Consider the following 22,354-nt stretch of genomic DNA (forward strand, 5'->3'; position numbering starts at 1 on the left):
CTGAATCAGAAGTGGAACAGGGGCCGGTGCTGTGGCGCAGTGGGTTAAAGCTTCAGCCTGAAGTGCTGGCATCCCACATGGGTGCCAGTTCTAGTCCCGGCTGTTTCTCTTCCAATCCAGCTCCCTGCTATAGCCTGGAAGAGCAGCGGAAGATGGCCCAAGTCCTTGGGCCCCTGCACCCACGTGGGAGACCTGACTCCTGACTTAGAACAGACTAAGCTCCAGCCATTGTGGCCATCTGGGGAGTGAATCAGTGGATGGAAGACCCCCCCCCTCTCTCTGCCTCTGCTTCTCTCTAGCTCTGCCTTTCAAATAAATAAATAATCCTTAAAAAAGAAAAAAAAAGGAAGTGGAACAGACAGGTTTTGAAACAGCACGCATTTAGGATGCTGTGCTACAGATGGCAGCTTTACCTGCTATGCCACAGCACTGGCCCCTCCATGATTTTCTTGGAGCCCTCTGAAACAACAGGCCTTCTCTCCTCTCCTTAGATTTAAATTATGTTTGACGACTACAATAAAAGTTACAATACTGTCTGATGTGTTTCTGAATGATAGAGAAAAAAGAATTTAGGATAATTACAAGTGGGAAGGGTAGAAAGATACAAAGATAAGATTTCTGTACTTCACTCAAACCTATCCAATGATCCAATGACACCAATGATAAACCACTCTAAGTTCCTTAAGTTTACAAAATATCTAGAAGAACCACTAAAAAAGGCAATACAGAGACATAGTCAAACACACTACAGATAAAGTAGAGTTCTAAATAATATTCAAGTAACTCATAAGAAGGTGGGACTCTCTCTCTCTCACTGTCCACTCTGCCTGTCAAAAAAATAAAATAAAATAAAATAAAATAAAATAGGGAAAAGAACACAGAAAAAAAAAACACCGATCAGAAAACAAAAAAGGGCAGACTTAAGTCTTAACAATTTTGTTAGCATCTAAACACACCAATAAAGAGAGACTGGGGTGAAAACAGTGATGTGATGATTAAGCTGCCACTTGGGGTGCCTGGGGTTCAATGACTGCCTCGACTTCCAATCCAGCTTCCTCCTAATGTGCACCCTGAAAGGCAGCAGGTGATGCCTCAACTTGTTAGGTCCCTGTCACTCATGTAGGAGACCCAGACTGAGTTCCACACACTGACTAACTTGGGAAGAAAATCTATTCTATACACTTGTTCTCTGCCTTCATAGGCCCCTTGCTTGAAGTTCTAAGCAGATTTTTACAAGTAACAAAGTAAGACCTACGCTCAGTACAAGAAAGTTTCTGACTCCTTCCACCAGCATAATTCTACCATCTAGATGCTGGAGAGAAGACTTCCTCTGACTGCTGGAGAGAAGACTTCCTCTGACCGCTGCCAAGGTACTCTTTTCTAGCATCCATTCTTCCTCTGCTCTGTTCTGGAGAAATGGAAACTAAAGGGCAACGGCAAAATTATGTTTCCAACTAACAGCTAATACTTGACTGAGGGCCATATGGCATACCAGGTTAAGCTGCTCCACTTCCGATGCAGCTCCCAATGTGCCTGGGAAAGCTGTAGAAGATGCCCAAGTCCTGGGCTCCTGTCACCAACACGGGAGACCTGAAGAAGCTCCTGGCTCCTGGCTTCAGCCTGGCCCAGCTACAGCTGTCGCAGCCATTTGGGGAGTGAACCAGCAGATGGAAGAACTTTCTCTTTCTCTCTCTCTCCTCTCTCTCTCTCTCTCTATACACACACACACACACACACACCTCTGTCTTTCAAATAAATAAAATCTTAAAATAAAAAAGGGGGGTTTGGTGTGGGAGGCTGGTGTTGTGGTGTAGTAGGCTAAGCCTATGCCTGTGGTGCCAGCATCCCACATGGGCACTGATTTGTGTCCCAGCTGCTCCTCTTTTGATCCAGCCCTCTGCTAATGGCCTGAGAAAGTGATAGAAAATTGGGCCCCTGCACCCATGTGGGAGACCTGCAGGAAGCTCCTGGCTCCTGGCTTGGGATTGGCTCACCTCCAGCTGTTGTGGCCATTTGGGGAGTGAACAAGCAGATGGAAGACCTTTATCTCTGTCTCTCCCTGTCTGTAATTCTGCCTCTCAAAAAATTAAATTAAAACAACAACAACAACAACAAAACACCTCAACATAATGGAAAACCTGTGTAATCTAAGGGCAAACACAGTAAACTCTAAGTTACCTGGAATGTTTGGGGGAAATAACAGCTAATGCTTACTGAGCACTTCCTATGTAGCTGAAAATGTTACTTTGGAGTTGGCGTTGTGGTGCAGCCAGTTAAGCTGCCACCTGTGATGCTGGCAACCCACATGAGCACTGGTTCAAGTCCTGGCTGCTTCACTTCTGATCCAGGTCACTATGTGCCTGAGTAGGCAGCAGGAGATGGCCTGAGTGCTTGGGTCCCTGCCACCCATGTAGGAGATCCTGATAAGAGTTCCAGGTTCCTGGCTTCAGCCTGGCCCAGCTCCATATGTGGTGGCTATTTGGGCAGGCGAGGGGAGGAGAGGGAGAAGTGGTAGAAGTAGAGAAGACAGAAGCTAAGTTCCTATAAACCCTCAAAGAAATTCACTGGCATCAAAATCTTGGTCTCTAAATACTATTTCCCAAGAATAGGAACCAAACCTCCCAGGAATAGGGCAGACGAGATACAGGTTGAGCCTGGGACATCACAGTGGGTCAGAAAACAAGAAGGTGCTCAGAGAATAATGGGTACATATTAAAAAGACAGAGGATCCAGCATTGAAGATCCCCTATTTCTCAAATCAAAATAATGGCCTGCGCCACGGCTCAATAGGCTAATCCTCCGCCTGCAGCGCTGGTACACTGGGTTCTAGTCCTGGTCGGGACGCCGGATTCTGTCCCGGTTGCCCCTCTTCCAGGCCAGCTTTCTGCTGTGGCCTGGGAGTGCAGTGGAGGATGGTGGGCCCAAGTCCCTGGGCCCTGCACCCACATGGGAGACCAGGAGAAGCACCTGGCTCCTGCCATTGGATCAGCGTGGTGCGCTGGCCACAGCGGCCATTGGAGGGTGAACCAATGGCAAAAGGAAGACCAGATTTCTCTCTCTCTCTCACTGTCCACTCTGCCTGTCCAAAAAAAAAAAAAAAAAAATCAAAATAATGATGATAGTACCAGATTGTAACTTACTGTATACAATCAGAACCCACAAGTCCATACTTACGATGTTTGTAAGTACAAAGGGGAAGAAGACAAAGTTTTTCTTCATAGAATGCTAAATAACTAATCCAGAATAGCAGCATTAGAAAATCATGATTTTGCAATCAGAAAGGAATGATTGATTCAGACTAGAATTACTGGATACTAAAACAAATAGACTGAATATTGATGAGAAACAGAATCATTATCAACCTCAAAGCATCTTTTCCTAAATCATTACAAAGAAAAAAATGGTAACTTTATAGAAGAGACACCTGGCAAATACTATCAAAACCAAGCAATCCAAATTATCACCAGTAATAGAAGAGACACCCTGTGCCATCCTATGAGATACACAGACAGAACAGAAGATCATTGCAAGGGCATTCCCGCCAAAAGAGCGCAATCTTGATCTAATCATGTCCAGCCATCAGACAAAAACCCAAACTGAGGACATTCTACCAAATACACAGCCCATGGGGCTGGCACTGTGGCATAGTGGGCTAAAGCCTCTGCCTGTGGTACCAGCATCCCATGTGGGTGCCGGTTCAAGTCCCCGCTGCTATTCTTCTGATCTAGCTCTCTGCTATGGCCTGGGAAAGCAGTAGAGGACGGCACAGGTGTTTGAGCCCCTACACCCACGTGGGAGACTTGGAAGAAGCTCCTGGCTCCTGGCTTCTGATCAGCTCAGCTCTGGCCTCTGCTGCCATTTGGGGAGTGAATCAGCAGATGGAAGATGTCTCTCTCTGTATCTCCCTCTATCTGTAACTCTACTTCTGGAAATAAATAAAAATATAAAAATACTCTTTGAAAATGCCAGACCAAGAAAGACAAAGGCCAAAGAAGTGTTTACATTTAAAAGAGACTACAGATATTGGACAGGTAATCTGCGATTCTGTGTTGGTCATGATCCAGGAGGGAGGAAAGGGTAGACAGCTATAAATGACACCACTGGGATGACAGGCAAAATTTCATCAGAGTCTGAGCATTAGTTAACAGTTCAATATCAACATAACATTTCTATCTTTAATAACTGTGTTGTGTTTATGTAAAAGAATATCCCAGTACATAAGGACATATACACTGAAATACTAAAAGGTAAAGGGCATTACACCTACAAGTTATTCTCAACTTAGAAAAATAAAGGCATCCAGGGAATATAATGAAAGAGGCAAATACAAGGGATTAATAACCATTAAACTAGGCAAAGAATGTAAGGAAGCTCCTGATACCATTCCAGGGACTTGTTCACCAGTCTGAAATTACATCAGACACAGAGTTACAAACAACAGCCAAAACTATCTGTTGAATGATTCCAGCCTACGCACATGCAGTATAGCTAAGGTTTTGTGACAACACTTGCACACTGATGACTAAAACTTGCAGAAATTTGTAGCCTTCATTTTGTGGTTTGTAAGTAACTACCATTTATGAAAATCAGTAACATTTACCTTTTCCTCTCTTCCTTTATTCTGTTCTTTCTTTTCACGACAACGAACAGCTTTCCCTCTGTCATTGTGAAGATTTTGTGCGGACGGACGGTGAACTCTGACAGCTGTGCTTGGCCGGTTACCATGTGGTTTCGGATCACTGTACTGAGGAGACTGGCGTTTTCTAGGTCCTGGTGATGGTCTAATCAAACACAAGGTATTAAAGTTGTAAGCACCTCTGGCTTTTGGTCCAGATATGGGTAAACACACATAGTGTGTTAAGTTAGCATCTATGAGTCTATAGAGGCAATAACTGAACAAGATCGTAGTGAACAAATTTCAGGACGGTGAACGCTAGATCTGAAATTTAAATCTGACATGCCTGCTGTGGGGATTTAACGAGGAGAATACAGTGCAGGTGATTCCCAGTGAGAATCACCAACACAGCTGAAGAAAGAATGATTCTCCCAGGCATGAGTACAGATGAAGACAAACAGAAAAATAACAGCTTTGAAAGGAAGCAAGTTAACTATATTACAAGAAGGAGCAGATATAATCAATAAATAAAGTCAAAGAGAACTTAATAGTAATTCAGAGCATTCAAAAATCAGGGAGAGGAAAAGATATCAAAGAAATCAAGAAATGGGGTTGGCACTGTGGTGCAGTGGGCTGAGCTGCTGCTTGTGATACGGGCATCAGACACTGGAGTTCCTGATCCAGCCTCCTGCTAACATACCTGGGAAAGCAGAAATGATGGTCCACGTGCTTGGGTCCTTGCTACCCATGAGGGAGACTCAGATGAAAATTCTGGCTCCAGATTTCAGCCTGGCCCAGCAACTGGCTGTTGCAGGCATTTAGACAGTGAGTCAGTGGATGGAAGACCTCTCTCTCTCTTTCTCTCTGTATCCCTCTGCCTTTCAAATAAATAAATCTTAACAACAACAACAACAAAGTAAGAAGAAAAAAAAAGAAACAAGGCCGGCGCTGTGGCTTAACAGGCTAATCCTCCGCTTTGTGGCGCCGGCACATCGGGTTCTAGTCCCGGTTGGGGCGCCAGATTCTATCCGGGTTGCCCCTCTTCCAGGCCAGCTCTCTGCTATGGCCCGGGAAGGCAGTGGAGGATGGCCCAAGTGCTTGGGCCCTGCACCCCATGGGAGACCAGGAGGAAGCACCTGGCTCCTGGCTTCGGATCAGTGCGATGCGCCGGCCGCGGCGGCCATTGGAGGGTGAACCAACGGCAAAAGGAAGACCTTTCTCTCTCTCTCTCTCTCTCTAACTATCCACTCTGCCTGTCCAAAAAAAAAGAAAACAAGAAACAAATCAAGCAAAAAGAAGGGACCCTATTTAGGGCTTAACATCCCATTACCCCTGAAAGAGAATCCTACTGCTTCTGCTTGTGAGATCGAGGTGACCAAATACTTCACTAAAAATCAACTGATTTTTTACTGGGCACATCAATGCATTGAAAAGATCTTACCAAGAAAAGAAATAGAGTTGTTCCAGACTAACTGCGTACCTCCAGAATTCATTATCTTAAAGCTTCAACTCCCAATGTGACTATCTGGAGGAAGGAAGTAACCAAGGCAAAATGAAATAAAGGTGAGTCAGGACAGGTTAGTGTCCTTATCCCCGTCACCAGAGAGATCACTCACTCTCTGCCCCGTGAGCAGGCAGAGAAGGTGGCCATCTACTCAGGAAGAGAATCCTCACCAAGTACCGAACTGGGCAGCAGCCCGACGCTGGACTTCCCAGGCTCCAGGACGGGGTTCAGATTCTATCTCCACCAGAATCATCTGCAGACCAGTCAGCAGCATCACTAGCTTAGTGATCCTGGGGACAAGATGGCTAACCTCACTGCACCTCAGCTCTTTTATCTCATATACAGGGACAACATGGCTTACAGAGAAGGCTCATCGTGAGGAACAAATGACTTACTACATGAAGCCTAACACGCTCACAACACTTTGGGTGCTAAATATTCAGCTCCTATTATTACAAAATAAAATCCAAACTTCACAGTTACAATGACAGAACGCTGAAACTGAAAAACCTCTTAGCAACGTCTTAATACAAGGTTCTCTAACTGGTCAGAAAGCAAAGAACCTGAAGTCATAACTGCTATTTCTAGAAAGCCACGGTAAGTCATACATGTGAATCCACAATACTAAGAAATCTACTAAGTGAGATAGAGAATAAGCATCTACCCGCATACTTGTCAGTTAAAAAACATGCAGTGAAACTGACTAAGCATGATTGGCTGTTTAGAGCATTTTAGCAAATGTCAGTTTCATTAAGAGCTCATTTGATGGTACTCAGTAGTAAGAAGCTGGGGGGGGAGGGGGTAGGAAATGCCAAAGAAAAATCTGAAAATTTAGAATATTTCATTTTTAATTTTTCTCTGTGAATTAAAAAAGCCATTTTTCAACGCTAGCAGCTGTATGGCTTAATAGTAGTATTCTGGGACATCTTGTTTGAGATCCAGTGCGTTTAACTGCTTCACATTACATAAGAAAAACTCAAAGCCCAGAAGGTAACAGTATTTCCCAAAAGCTACAGATAAGGGTAAAAAGCCTAGATAACTTCAATTCCCAGCCCCATTCTCCTTCTCTATGATAATGCTGTCTTGACTACTTTCAGCTCATTCATGAAAGCATATATTTAGCTTATTTCCACCTATATTTTATTTATCAAAATAGGGCATAGAATCACATGATACAAAACTCCAGAGTTATAAACCGATATTCAGTAAAAAACTTCCTCCCCTCCCTCTCAGTCTCGCAGACTTCCTCCTAGACATAACCACTGTTGTTTTCTGAGCCAACTGGTTTCTTAAAGTCTCCACTTACCTTCGTTCAACAGGTACAGGCAAGGACCAGACTTCGCCCTCAGAGGCTGGAACTTCATGCTGTGCTGCTTTCAAGGGAGTGCTGTCCAGCTTAAAGCTCTCCAGCGTTTTCATGATATCCTTCACATGCTTAGCCTCCACATTTATTTCCTGCCACACCTAGTTTCAAAGAAGAAGGTCCTTTTACATCTCCACAATTTACAAATCACTACTAAGATTAAAGTAGGGCCACTTATTAGAGATGTCAGAAACCTCCATTTTGGCATCAGTTATCAAGTAAACCACACAAAGCTATTCTGTCAAATTTTTCACAATGGTTTATTTCTTCTTTGTCTTCAAATGCAAAATTATTGTGAAAAATGAATTAAACAACTTGGACAATTAAACCACATTACTGACTAATAATCCTTACTCAAATAACATAAGTTAAAAGGTAGCTATAGGCTGGCGCCGCGGCTCAATAGGCTAATCCTCCGCCTGCAGCGCTGCCACCCCAGGTTCTAATCCCAGTCGGGGCGCCAGATTCTGTCCCAGTTGCTCCTCTTCCAGTCCAGCTCTCTGCTGTGGCCCAGGAAGGCAGTGGAGGATGGCCCAAGTCTTTGGGCCCTGCACCCACATGGGAGACCAGGAGAGGCACCTGACTCCTGGCTTTGGATCAGCACGGTGCGCAGGCCACAGCGGCCATTGGGGGGGTGAACCAACAGAAAAGGAGGACCTTTCTCTCTCTCTCTCACTGTCCACTCTGCCTGTCAAAAAAAAAAAGTAGCTATAACTTTAAAATTTAACAAAAATAAAACTTTTAAACATCGTTTTTTAATGGTTTCTATGCTACATAATTTAAAACGCTGATCAGAATCTACAACACACTAATGGATCGCAATCTATAGTTTTATATTTTATAGCTTCAAAGAACAAAGGTCTCAATTCACATACAACCAAGATTTTTTAGAAAAATTATTTATCTGAAAGGCAGAGAAGGAAAAACAGAGATAAAGAGATCTTCCATCTGTTGGCTTAATCCCTAAATGGCTGCAACAGTTGAGGCTGGGCAATGCTGAAGCCAGGAGCCTGAAGCTTCTTCAGGTCTCCCACATGGGTAGAAGGGCCACAGACTGGGCCATTTTCCACTGCTTTGCCAGGCACATTAGCAGGCAGCTGGACGGGAAGTAGAGCAGTCAGGATATGAACTGGGGACCATATGGATACTGCAGTCGCAGGTGGTGGCTTAACCTACTTATGTTACAACACTGGCTGCCCAACCAAGGTATCTGAAAGTCAGAGTTACAAAGAGAGAGATGAAGAGGCAGGAGAGAGAGAGAGAGACAGAGACAAACAGACAGACAGGTCTTTCATCTGCTGGTTCACTCCCCAATTGGCTGCATCAGCCGGAGCTGCACCAATCAGAAGCTAAGAGCCAGGAGCTTCTTCAGGTCTCCCACCCGGGTGCAGAGGCCCAAGCACTTGGGTCATCTTCCACTGCTTTCCTAGGCCATAGCAGAGAGCTGGATTGGAAACGGAGCAGCCGGGACTTGAACTGGTGCCCAAATGGGATGCCAGCACTGTAGGCTGTGGCTTTACCCACTACACCACAGCACTGGCCCCATGGCTTTTTTTTTTTTTTTTTTTTTTTTTTTTTTTTTTTTTTAGGAAAGGATTCATCTGTAACAGAGAGAGAGAGAGAGAGGGAGAGACAGAGAGAGATCTTCTATCTGCTGATTCACTCTCTGAATGGCCACAATGGCCAGGGCCAGGCCAAAGCCAGGAGCTTCATTTGGGTTTCCCATGTGGGTAAAGGGGCCAAAGGACTTCAGCTTTTCCAGGTGCATTAGCAGGGACTGGATTGGAAGTGGAGCAGCCAGGACACAAACCAGCACCCATATGGCATGCTGGCACTGCAGGCAGCAGCTTAAACCATTATGCCACAACGCCAGCTCCCATGGCTCAATTTTAAAACCACATATAAGGGCAGATGTTCAGTCTAGCAGTTAAGTAGTCGGAGTAGTTAGAACACTTGCATTCCACATCACAATACCTTAGTTCAATAAGCAGCTTAAGCAGCTGGGTTCCTGCCACCCATGTGGGAAACCCAGATAAAGTTCTGGGCTCCTGGAGTTAGCCTGGCCCAGTCCTGGCTGTTACAGATATCTAGGGAGTGAACCAGCAGATTTACTCTGTCTCTCTGCCTTTCAAATTGTGTGTGTGTGTGTGTATTCCTGAGTGTACAGTTTGGTGGTATTAAATACATTTATAATGTATAACCATTAAATATATACACACGTATATATTTAATCTGCTGACAGTGAGAGTGGGTGCTTATTAACAGAGTTTCAAGTAACATTAAATACAAATCCATGTAACAAATCACACTTTCTTAAGGTATAATTGCATGTTCCACCGGCAATGGATCTCAATCTTCTCTTGTTAACACAATTAAAAAGGTACAGCAGCCCAGAGTCTTACCTGTTGCCATTTCTGCTGAAGGTATGTATCTTTCACTGAGTATAGATACTTGTTCATTTGGTCAAGAACTCCCTGATAATAGACCATGGCAGAATCATAGTTTCCCAGCAACGCATATTCACGAGCCAACTTTACATTCTCACTAATCATAAGAAGACTCATGCTCAACTGTAAGCTAAAAAAGAAAAAAGAAACATTTTCATATTGTGCATCTCTTAAAAATAAGTTCCAAAAAGTTTTTTAAAAGTATGCCTTCCGGAGCTCCATCAGGGAACTCACACTCACGAGGACCTCACTTCCCATCTCTACACTTCATTCCTGTATTTCCTCTTCTTCAAAACAGCACTTTGGTTGCCTCACCCAAACCCTCCCTCTGTGTCAAAGCCCAGCCCAGACAGCACTGCTTCCAGGACATCCTCCTGAACTCTGTGGATCAAAATAAGCTCTTCCTCTTCTAATGGCCCCTAGCATGTCACTGGGACTTTCCTCTCAAGGCATCTGTCCACGTCTCTCTACTTGACTAAGTTCTTTGACAGCAGGATTTGCATCTAAAAGATGTGTCAATCTTATTAAACATCTGCAGAATGAATGTTGAATGTTAGATACATATTTTGGAAGTATTAAAGAAAACACATGTGTTTTGAAATTAGAAACACCTTGGTTAGAATTATAATTCTGGGGCCAACATTGTGGTATAGCAGATTAAACTGCTGTCTACAACAGATTCGAGTCCCAACTACTCCACTTCTGATGCAGCTCCCTGGTAATGTGCCTGGGAAAGCAGCAGATGGCCCAAGTGCTTGGCCCCTGCACCCACGTGGGAGACCTGTTAAAAGCTCTTTTTTCCAGTTTCTGGTTTAGGCATAGCACAGCTCCAGTGGTTGCTGGAGTAAACCACTTAGGGAATGAACCAGTGGATAAAAGATCTCGCTCTGTGTTTCCTTCTCTCTCTCTGTCTCTCTCTCTGTTGCTCTGCTTTCCAAAATAAACTAAAAATAAACATTTTTAAAAAAGAATTATAATTCTTCCAGTTAGTCAATTTCCCTAACTTTTTTCTGTGCTTCAGCTTTTTCTTTCCTTTTTTTTTTTTTTTAAACATTTATTTCATTTATTTCAGAGACAGAGTTACAGAGGTAGAGACAGACAGGGAGAGAAGTCTTACATTTGCTAGTTCACTCCCCAAATGGCTACAACAGCCCTGGGCTCGGCCAGGCCAAAGCCAGGAGCTTCTTCTGGATTTCCCACGTGGCTGCAGGGACTCAAGCACTTGTACCATCTTCTACTTCTTTCCCAGATGCATTAGCAGGGAGCTGGATTGGGTGGAACAGCTAGGGGTAGAACTGGTGCCCATATGGGACTTTAACCTGCTACGTCACAGCGCCAGCCCAATGCTTCAGTTTTAAAATCTGTAAAACAGGGATAGTAACTACTTAACTATTTCCAGGAGTTTTATTGTAAAGAATAAATGACTATTACAAGTAGGTCTTCAATACAGGCTATCCCTTATTTTCCATATACAAGATCCACGCCTAACCGCTGATCTCAGTAAGATATGGACATGCATACACAGCACCAGAAATATGCACCTGATATGACTTCTGTTAACGTTGACAGTGAGTGCCAGTATTTGTTAACTTGTAAATAGTAGAGTGAAGTTCAGGAAGATCTAAGTGCTTTTAAAAGATGGCAACAATTTTGATTAGGATTGAGGCTAAGGGGATAAAAAGAAGCAAATCTGAAATCCTTATGGTGAAAGAACTGTTGAGATTACTGTGTATTTAGAAATTCACCGTATAGGGAAGACATTGAAAGTGAAGTTTCAAGCCTGGGGAACTAAAAACACAAAGAAATCATGAGAGATCACCGGAAAGCTGAGAATAGAAAAAAGTATGAAGTAAATGAAACTTTGACTTCTGTTGTACATCAGGATATCCAAAGAGGTGTGTCTCAGATGAACAGAAATAACTTCCATGGAGACCACTCTACCTGGCTTAATTTAATCTATTCAGAACTTTTCCAAAATGATGTTTTTGGATAGTCCCTCCTGCCCCACCATGGTTAAGATCAAGTTATGCAACAGAGCTAAATATGATAGAGACAACTACAGTTCTTACATTCTATGTATTTAAACTCTTCACTCTTAGATGGGAATTCCTGTGAAAAAAGCATGCCAAATGTATTTCTTGAGTTTCAGTAGAATAGCTGACCAGGAGGCAGGGCAAAGATGATGATGACAGGCCAAACAGGAATATCAGTCAGACGCACTATTTGTTAGGACCAAAAAGACAAGAGAAGGTAGTCATGTAGCTACAACCTAGAATTAAGAAGATTATAGGATGCAAAATTAATAGACAAGAAACACTGACTGGAGCTAAAAATCAGCACTGCGTTCCCAGAGCAGAAAAAGGCAGATACTCCTTATTAGACAGATTAGTGGGAGATGGTGTCACCACCTCAGTGGAGAAGCAGGGACATCAAAATCACACCAGCCACCTCAGGTTTCTACTCTCTGCCAGCCTTAGGTAGTTCTCTTCTCTAACCAGCTAAATTATAACTACGGATTCTTTACCTCGTTAGGCTTGATGAATACATGTCACAAACTATGTATTAGGATACCATATTAAGATGAGGAAGCCATTGTAACCCACAAGCTATACTTTGGAAATTTATATTCATTAAATAAAAGTTTAATAAAAAAAAAAAAAAGATGATTAAACCCAAACTTCTTTCATCTCAGTATCAGGTTCAATTTTCACATATAAGAAAAGAAACCAAGAGAGCTGTTAATGCTCTCTCTGAAAACCAATCCTAGAAGAGTCCCAGGCAGTTAAGGAAGATTGATGAAAAACCACTGAAATGATGGTGGCAGCTGGATGCTAATGTGTGGGGAGGATACATGGCAGCCCAGAGAGAAACAGGCCAGATCAGGGTTTTCTAACTGTGTCCTTTCTGACTTTTTTGCCTTGGCCAATCATTGTTCACCCTATTCCTTTCCCATTTTAGGGCCGAAAATCAGCAATGCTAACCCAGTATCAGACACAGACAGCAGGGCAATTCAGGCCAAACCTCTGCCTGGATAGAGGGGGGAGGTCAACCCAGTAGCTCTTTAGAGTGGTCTTGCTGCCACTCCTCCACTCACACATAACAACCAAGAAACAAAAGAGCAGTTCCCAGACTAAGGATCCCCAAGTGGTAGGACTGGGGCAAGTACACAATATCAAAATGCTGGGGAGTGGTTGAACACTACAGTAGAGACTCACCACGACTCACTATCATAAAAGAGTGAATATAACCAAGCAAGTTATCCTCTTAGGAAGCTAGAAAGAAAGAAAAAGACTAAGAACAAACCAAAAAGTACATATAGAAAAAAACAAGATGAAATCTGAGCATAGAAATTGGATGAAGAGTAACAGAGAAACTAAAAATAAATAAAACACGTTTTGGCCTACCAAGCACCCCATAGTCATTAAAAAAGTCTTTTGCTGCAGAAATTATATAAATACAACAAAAGAACTTTATATATATGGACTATCACAGCGAGCCTCCCAGATAGCTCTCAATGACCTCTGCTTCTTGGTTTCCATGCCCATATGTAACTACCTTCTCTTGAATGTGGGCTTCTAACACATACGCAAAAATAATAGAATGCTGTTTCTGACCGTGATTTCCAACTTACTAGCTGTCTCTTGCTGGCCCACTCAATGGGAAACCAGGTAACATGTAGTGAGCTGCCCAGTGCAAAGGTTCATGTGGCAAAAAAACTGAGGGAAGCTTCAGACCAACAATGAGTGAGGAACTGAATCCTTCCAACAGCCTTGTGAACAAACTTGGAAGTGAATCCTTCTTTAGCCCTGACATGACTACAGTCCTGGCTGATGACTGATTATAGCCTGTGCCCAGATTCCTGACCCAAAGAAACTGTGGGGTAACAAATGTCTAAGTCACTGTTATGGAGTGATTTATTATGAAGCAGTACAACTATGAACAGAAGTCTACGAGTAACTCAAAGACCAGGCATCTGAGGTCCAAAAGAGAAGGAGAGAAATCCCATGACCTAAATGATGACACTCTTGACGCTCTCATGACCACTGATAATATTCCATCTAAATAAAAGCTTCATGGTCAGGACCTATGTGTCTGTCATTTACTGACGTATCCTTAGCACCTAGAACCATGCTTGGCACATAGCAGATGTCAATAAATCTTTGAAAGAATGAACACTGCCAGGTTGCTGTCTTAACTACCAAGATTTCTTGCCTTTGTCCAGTTCCTGACCTAGCACTATTATGTTCCTTGATCCCTGTTCATCCCTATGAAGCAAGGATTTCAACTTGATCCCCATGGGACTGGACTACTTCTGTCCACACCTCATAGTGACATTAGTCTGGGCAAGTGTTAGAAGAGTGTGACTGGGGCTAGCTGCTGAAGTACAGGGTTGATCCAGATGAGCTTCAATATCAAGCGTCTCATTCTTTCCCCTCTCTTCCTTAATGGACCCCCTCCATATCCCTATCTTTCTCCTACTTAACAAAAATTGTAATTAGTTGTTACTTATATACAGGCAGTCTTCTTGTTTTTCTTTTTTCAGGGCCCTGGTTCAATGGCCCCAACCTCGCAGAAATCACTCTAGGCCTTCTGTATTTAAGCTCCTTTCTTGTCAGAAAAAATTCCTTAGGAGTCAATGGACTGACATTTCCAGCAAACAGAAACAAAAAGTCAATCCAAGGTTACATTAACAAAGGACCTGAAACATTCTTCGTTATCAAAGAAACAGAATACAGTATGAAAGTAGCCACAGTACACTAAATGATAGACAAAAGTGATTTTTCTCATTTCTTTAATACTCTTTAAACCTAAAACATCCTTCTCAAATCAATGTCAGTACTACATATTTATGAGATCCTCCAATTTTCAAGAATATATCCTATAATTCCTAACATTACACTGGAGGAGGACAAAAACTGGGTTTATCTACTACCATATCTGGAAATACTTGAAGAAATTTCTCTATTGGGGAAAAAAGCTGGTAGGGGACAATATTGCGGAACACCAGATTAAGCCTCAGCCTGCAACGCAGGCACCCCGTATCAGAGCACTGGTTTGAGACCCGGTTGCGCTGTTTCGAATTTCTCTATTGGGGAAAAAAAAGCCGACAGGGGACAGTATTGCAGAACACCAGGTTAAGCCTCAGCCTGCAACGCAGGCACCCCATATCAGAGCACTAGTTTGAGTCCTGGTTGCTCTGTTCCTGATCCAGCTCCTTGCTAATGTGCCTGAGAAGGCAGCGGAAGACAGTCCAAGTACTTGGGTCCCTGCCACCCATGTGGAAGCCGTAGATGGAGTTCTAGGTTCCTAGATGCAGCCTGGCCCTGGCCCAACCGCACCCATGCAGCCATTTGGGGAATGAACCAGCAGACAGAAGATCGCTCTCTGCTCTCCTACTCTCTGTGTCACTCTGATTTTCAAACAAATAAAATACATCTTTAAAAAGCTAGTAGACCATCTTTTAGCAAGTATGAACTATAAACATTACCTACTAGTTCAATATTAACTCATTATATCCCACAGACCTATACATAGGACATGCATAATCTTAAAATTGAACAATAAATATACCACTTGAAATAATGTTTTTAAAATTCTGTTCATTTGAGAAAAGTAATCTGTGATTAGAGCAATTGAAATTATTTTAAATTCATTCCAAAAATGGCATAAACTTTACTGCAAAAGTTACTTAATGTTTAACTGAACAAACTGATATGTAACATAAAGAAATGCATTTATGTGGTGGCACAGCGGGTTAAGCTGTTGCCTATGATATCAGCATCCCATATGCATGCTGGCTACGGTCATGGCTCTGCTCCACTTCCAATCCAGCTCCCTGCTAATGTGCCTGAGCAAGCAGTGGAAGATGGCCCCAGTGCCTGGACCCCTGCCACCCACATGGAGACCTGGGTGGAGTTCCAGGTCTGTGTACTGGCCCAGCCCTAGGTCATTAGGACCACTTGGGGAATGAACCTGAGGATAGATGATCTCTTTCTCAGTCTCTCCCTCTTGCTAACCCTGCCTGTCAAGCAACAAAACAAATCTTAAAAAAAAAAAAAAAAAAAAAAAGAAAAGAAATGCATTTCATCAAAGTATCTTCTATGACTAGGTTGTCATTTTTTTTTAAGATTTATTTATTTATTTGAAAGTCAGGCCGGCGCCGTGGCTTAACAGGCTAATCCTCCGCCTTGCGGCGCCAGCACACTGGGTTCTAGTCCCGGTTGGGGCGCCAGATTCTATCCCGGTTGTCCCTCTTCCAGGCCAGCTCTCTGCTATGGCCCAGGAAGGCAGTGGAGGATGGCCCAAGTGCTTGGGCCCTGCCCTGCATGGGAGACCACGAGAAGCACCTGGCTCCTGGCTTCGGATCAGTGAGATGCACTGTCCGCAGCGGTCATTGGAGGGTGAACCAACGGCAAAAAGGAAGACCTTTCTCTCTGTTTCTCTCTCTCACTGTCCACTCTGTCAAAAAAAAATAAAAAATAATAAAATAAAATTAAAAATTAAAAAAAAAAAAAAAAAAAGAAAGTCAGAGTTACACAGAGAGGAGAAGCAGAGAGAGAGAGAGAGAGAGAGGTCCTCCATCTGCTGGTTCACTCCCCAACTGGCCGCAACGGCCGGAGCTGCACTGATCTGAAGTCAGGAGGCAGGAGACAGGAGCTTCTTCCTGGTCTACCACGCGATAGCCAGGCCATAGCAGAGAGCTGGATCAGAAGTGGAGCAGCAGGTCTCGAACCAGCGTCCATATGGGATGCCGGTGCTTCAGGCCAGGGCGTTAACCCGCTGCGCCACAGCGCCGGCCCCTAGGTTGTCATTTTACTTCTGGGAATTCCCTGCATTTCAAATGATTGGTGTTTGAAAATAGCTGTCCTACAATCCTGTAGTGAGGACCCTGTGACAATGTAAACCACACAGCAATGTGTAGTGTACTAACTTGCTGTCTGACAAACTCTACTGTGTTACGACTTCTGGTTATGTACTGATAAGCTGTGTGGCCTGTGCACTTGGGAATACGGTTGTTCTACAAATGCCTACAGTGTTAGAGAATCCACAATCACATTCTATTTTTTTTTTTTTTGACTACCTATTCACTGGTTATGACTCGTTGGTACAACCTGGAAGTACTCGATTCCATACTACAGGTACCACAAGGGAAAACAGACTAAACAAGTGTCTTATGAAACTGACAAGAGAGTAGTATTTTAATTCAGCCTTAATATAAATAATGAGATTCTCATGGTTAGGAAATAAATGCAACATTGCTGGAATGAATTACAGTACAGTGGAACCATCTGGCAAGGTTCAACTATGGAAAAAAGAAATAAAAAGAGTCCATGTGCCTCAACCAAAGGTACTGGGAACTGATAACAATTTCAGTGGCGGAGTGGACATACATGATTGGTTGTTTTCCAAATATTCCACCTGTATTAAGAAGTAAAAAAATGATGTCTCTTTTTGGTAATGACAAACATTTTTTTTTAAAAAAGCCTGGTTTTGGAGCCAGCGCTGTGGCATAGCAGGTAAAGCCACTGCCTGCAGTGCTGGCATCCCATAAGGGCACTGGTTCAAGTCCCAGCTGCTCCACTTCCGATCCAGCCCTCTGCTATGGCCTGGGAAAGCAGTGGAGGATAGCCCAAGTCCTTGGGCCCCTGCACCTGGGTGTGAGAAGACCCGGAGGAAGCTCCTGGCTCCTGGCTTCAGATTGGTGCAGCTCCGGCTGTTGTGGCCAATTGGGGAGTGAACCAGCAGATCAAAGACCTCTCTCTCTCTCTGTCTTTGCCTCTCCTTCTCTCTCTGTGTAACTCTGCCTTTCAAACAAATAAATAAAACCTTAAAAAAAAAATAGCCTGGTTTTTCTCAATACACCTTTAAAGGTTTTTAAATTGTTTCATATCTGGTCAAAATGAGATTTTTTTTTTTTTTTGACAGGCAGAGTTAGACAGTGAGAAAGGTCTTCCTTTCTGTTGGTTCACCCCCCAAATGGCCACTACGGCTGCGCCGATCCAAAGCCAGGAGCCAGGTGCTTCCTCCTGGTCTCTCATGCGGGAGAAGGGCCCAAGGACCTGGGCCATCCTCCACTGCCTTCCCGGGCCACAGCAGAGAACTGGACTGGAAGAGGAGTAACCGGGACAGAATCCGGCGCCCCAACTGGGACTAGAACCCGGGGTGATGGTGCCACAGGCGGAGGATTAGCCAAGTGAGCTGCGGCGCCGGCCAAGATGAGATTTTTAAGAATTTCATTTTTAATTTGTAATAAAAGCTTACAACTTGACTTTTTCAAAAAAGTCAACAAACTCCAAGCACCTGCTAATAAAGGTCTTTAAAAAAAAAAAGTAAAAAGATGTTACTGGCTTTTGTTCACTCAAATAATTGATATCATAAATGCATGGATTATTCACAAATTTGTGAACAAAGACAAGAATGATCTCATAAAATTGTTGGATTTCAAGAGACATCTGCGGGGCTGGCTCTGTGGCATAGCAGGTAAAGCTGCTGCCTGCAGTGCTGACATCCCAAATAGATGCTGGTTTGGGTCCCAGCTGCTCATTTTCCGATCCAGCTCCCTGCTATGGCCTGGGAAAGGAGTGGAAGATGGCCCAAGTGCTTAGGCCCCTGAACCCATGTGGTAGACCTGCAAGAAGCTCCTGCTCCTGGCTTCGGATTGGTGCAGCTCCGGCTGTTGCAGCTAACTGAGGAGCGAACCAGCGGATGGAAGACCTCTCTCTCTGCCCCCTTTTCTCTCTCTGTGTAACTCTTTCAGATAAATAAAAAATCTTTAAAAAAAAAAAAAGAGAAAGAGAGACACACACACACATCTGCTTAGTGTGTCTGAAATGATGCACTGAAAACCATCAGGAGGAAGAAAGTGTAACCCTCGTGGACCTACCACTGTCCCAGATGATATCATATTTGATATGAGAGGCTGCATTATCCACAAACAGTAAGAACAATGATGATGTCAAAGTATGTCATGTCATGTGAAACCAACAACACACTGTCAAAAATGGAATATAGCCCACCCCTTCATCTGCTTCTTTCCACCAAAAATAATTGGACAAGTCATGAAAGTCACTTTTTTGTTATTTATAGCCATCTTATCTGCGTAAAGGATACCATATTGTCCCAGTGCCCTCTTATAGGACAATCTATATTTTCATTCTTAATGGTAATAAAGAATATAAAAACTCTAGATTATGATTTCCAACCTACTTTAAAGCACCAGGATCAATTTCGTTGAAATATTCACAGAACTGAAAACCTGGAACTCAGTGGGTTAATAGAACACTTAGGAAGATGAGACTGTCTCAAATTCAGACCCTTGGTTACACATACTAGAGAAAAAACAACCACAGACCATGCCTGCTCTAGCCCATAGCCAGCTTTCCCTACACATTTTTCTTACAGGACCACCCTTCTGCTTACATGGCTTGAGTATTTATGATTTACCTAATGGTTAAATTAATTTATTTAAACTGATCAAGTTGCACTATGAACTTTTAATTCAATAACAGCCATCTTCTTAAAATTAAATACTAAAAATTGAATTTTTCAGCAAAATTTCTAGCAAACTTAGGATGTGATGCAGTACAATGTGGCCACAAAGAGACTTGAAGTACTGTTTTTCTACAGAAGTGATCAAAGAGACTGAACAGGATCAGGCAAATATTTGCGTTCATGATTCCCACTCTCTCCCTAAACAACAAATATGGATGCCTCTCTATTCCACATATAAGAAGACTACTTCACCCATTTAACAAGAGATCCCAAGCTGGGTTCCACTAATATTGCAGTTTCTACTGTAAAGTACACAGGTCATTCATTCAGGAAATAGGTAAGAAGCACTCACTGAGTTGCAAGTAAATGCACAGAAGACAAAATAAATTCAGAACCAGACCTTGAAACCCTTTTTGTTTACTGGACAGGGTGCCATTTTATTCTAGATAGATTTGTTTATTTGCTTAGTGAGAGGAGACAAGGATAGACTACTATTAATCAGCATCAATGTCGGAAGTCTGGAGGTGTTTAAACAATATTTATCTGCAAAACTGATCACCTAAAACAAAAAACAGATCACACAGCCTCCCAGCATTTCAGTGAACAAATCGTGTGTGACTTCCCAAGTGGCAATACGTTAGTAAACAATTTTTAGAACATTCATCTCTGGGCCATGAAAGCAAGCACACGTGAACTGCAGTCACTGGTAATTATAAATACGTTCAACAAATGAATGACCCGTGACCAATCACAGCATGGCATACATTTCTCTTAACCTTTACAATCATATCATGAATATTCAGGCAAGACAAAATTATTATTATTTTACAAAAAAACACCAAAAAGAAATTTCAGGAAAAAAAGGTTCCCTAAATGTCTATCTGGTTTTAAACTTTTGTTCAATTTGCCTGAACAAATCAGTAAGTACAATTAAAACGTAATTAAAAAGCCATATTCAAAGCCCTAACAATCAACACCACATGCAATATCTATTTAGTGTGTTACCACCAGTGTCCACATTGTTTTGATATGTTATCTTTTTTAGACAGCCAAGTAGCCTAGAAAATAAAAGCCCAAACCATTTGCTAGAAACAGAAATTTAACAATGTTGTTAATACAGTAAACTCTAACAGATTCTGTAACCCTCAATACTTGTCATAACTGTGATACACATTTCAAAATAATACGCAGAACCCCTTGTAGACTATATAGAATGCCTCATAATCTACAAAACAGAAAGGCGTCTTGAACAACCAGCGCCACAACTGAGCTTTATATAGCTTTTCACAGTCTAGGAATGTGGAAAAAAATGCATCAGCAGGGCATTTTTATTTTTAAAACACGATACAGCCCACGCGGATTGTTACTGCGAATACAAGGCAAAGAATTTTGCTGCTATTTCTTTCCATAAGAACTGATGGTTTAAAAAGAAAACACAACACATCTCCTGGGGGTGGGGTGGAATCTGGCTGTATACGGAGACATTTAGTACGAATCTTTTTTGACCCCTACGAAGGTGCTATCATTGTGACCACGCAGCAAAGATCTAGCGCGCGCAGTCTGAAGCATCAGCAATGAGTTCGGCAGTAACTGAAGGGCTGGCAGCAGCTGGCGGCGGCACCCGGCCTGTCGGAGCCGGTAACACACAGCGGGGAAGAGGAAACCATCTTTGACCAGATCCGGGCTGGCGCTCGCCCGAGGCTCTCAGGAACCCGAGTCTGCCTCTGTCACGGTAACGCGCGCCGTGTGGAGCGAAGGTTTCGGGGGATGCGATCTCTCCAGGGGCCGAACAACACTGAGCCGGGCGGGAGCCAAGCCTTCCCCGAGGACACGGGGCGCGGGATTGCACCGCAGACCACCGTGCTCCACGATACCGCGCCCGCCCAACCAGCCGGGGGCAAGCACGCTGCTTCCCAAGGTCCAGGCCTGCGGGGTTTCTCCGGGGGCGTGGACGCGGGCCAGCCAAAAACGCGAACCGGACACACGTTCCCTCAGCCGACAGCGGCCCAGGGTCCGACAGGCGCCCCTGACAGGATTCCCCAGGCAGGGCAGGTGTCGCCCGACCCCCAAGTGTCAGCCACAGCGGCGCGGACACAGACAGGCTCCCGGCGGGGTGCGCGGCGGCCTCGAGGGCCCGGCCCTGGGCAGTCAGGAGTCCCTCCGGCCAGCACTCACCTGCGGCGGCCCAGGCTCCCCGGGAAGCCGCCCACAGCCAGACGGAGCGGAAGGGCCGAGCGGAGATCCGGGCAGGGTGGAAGGAGGACCCGGAACAGAGCCGGCACCCGGCCCTCGGCTCTCCGAAGCGGCACTGCACCCTCCAACCGCCCCCACCGCCTTAGCGCTGCTTCTGCTCGCCTAGAATTTGAAGGCAAACCCGCCAGGGCCACTTCCGGTGCCAGAGCGGGGCTGGGCCACTCGGGCGCACGCGCGCGACGCCCCGAGAGCGAGCACGTCTGGCGGCGTGCGCGCCGCCGCCGCGCGGGGGCCCTGGACGGGGGTGTGGCCCGTGCCGGCGCGCGCCTGCGCAGTCCCGCGCCGCTCGCTTCAACCTGAGAGGAGGGGCTGTCGGGGACCCTAATTAACCGTACCTCGTGTGCCTCAGTATTTTTTTTTTTTCAAGTGCTGACTCATTTTCTCTTCCATTTGGTTTTCGCCGCCTTCCTCGGAGGTGAGGAAGTCCGAGTGTCCGTTTCACCCGTGAGTGTCAAGGGTCGAGCGATTCGTTTTTGACAAACCCCAGCGTTAGAACTCAATTCCTCAGCCGCGGCCGTGTCGGGGCCTCACAGGAATAAAACAGAGGAGGTGGACCTGTGGCCGGGGGGAGGCGTTTCAGACTCGCCGTCCTTCAGCAGTGCGTGGAAATTCAGTTTCTGACAGGAAAGCACAAGGACTGATACAGGTGCGTGGGAAATACATCCACTCAGGCAACACGT

General features: G+C 44.2%; 1 protein-coding gene across 2 annotated transcripts in view; it reads right to left on the reverse strand.

Moving 5' to 3' along the window:
• The window catches only part of KATNA1 (katanin catalytic subunit A1), a 39,967-nt gene extending 18,154 nt beyond the window's left edge, over window positions 1-21,813 (reverse strand). Inside the window, exons 1-5 of one of the 2 annotated variants that reach the window (XM_062186908.1) lie at window positions 21,597-21,685; window positions 11,047-11,290; window positions 9,885-10,059; window positions 7,426-7,583; window positions 4,601-4,781 (exon numbers count right to left, since the gene is read on the reverse strand). In XM_062186908.1, coding sequence (XP_062042892.1) covers window positions 4,601-4,781; window positions 7,426-7,583; window positions 9,885-10,046 — 501 coding nt within the window. In that variant the 5' untranslated portion in view covers window positions 10,047-10,059; window positions 11,047-11,290; window positions 21,597-21,685. Of the gene's footprint in view, window positions 1-4,600; window positions 4,782-7,425; window positions 7,584-9,884; window positions 10,060-11,046; window positions 11,291-21,596 lie in introns of both variants that reach the window. The other variant, XM_062186909.1, reaches the window with a different exon arrangement.
• Between the last annotated feature and the right edge of the window lie 541 nt (window positions 21,814-22,354).

The sequence above is a fragment of the Lepus europaeus genome, chromosome 3 (assembly GCF_033115175.1).
Source record: "Lepus europaeus isolate LE1 chromosome 3, mLepTim1.pri, whole genome shotgun sequence".
Lineage (NCBI taxonomy): Eukaryota > Metazoa > Chordata > Mammalia > Lagomorpha > Leporidae > Lepus > Lepus europaeus.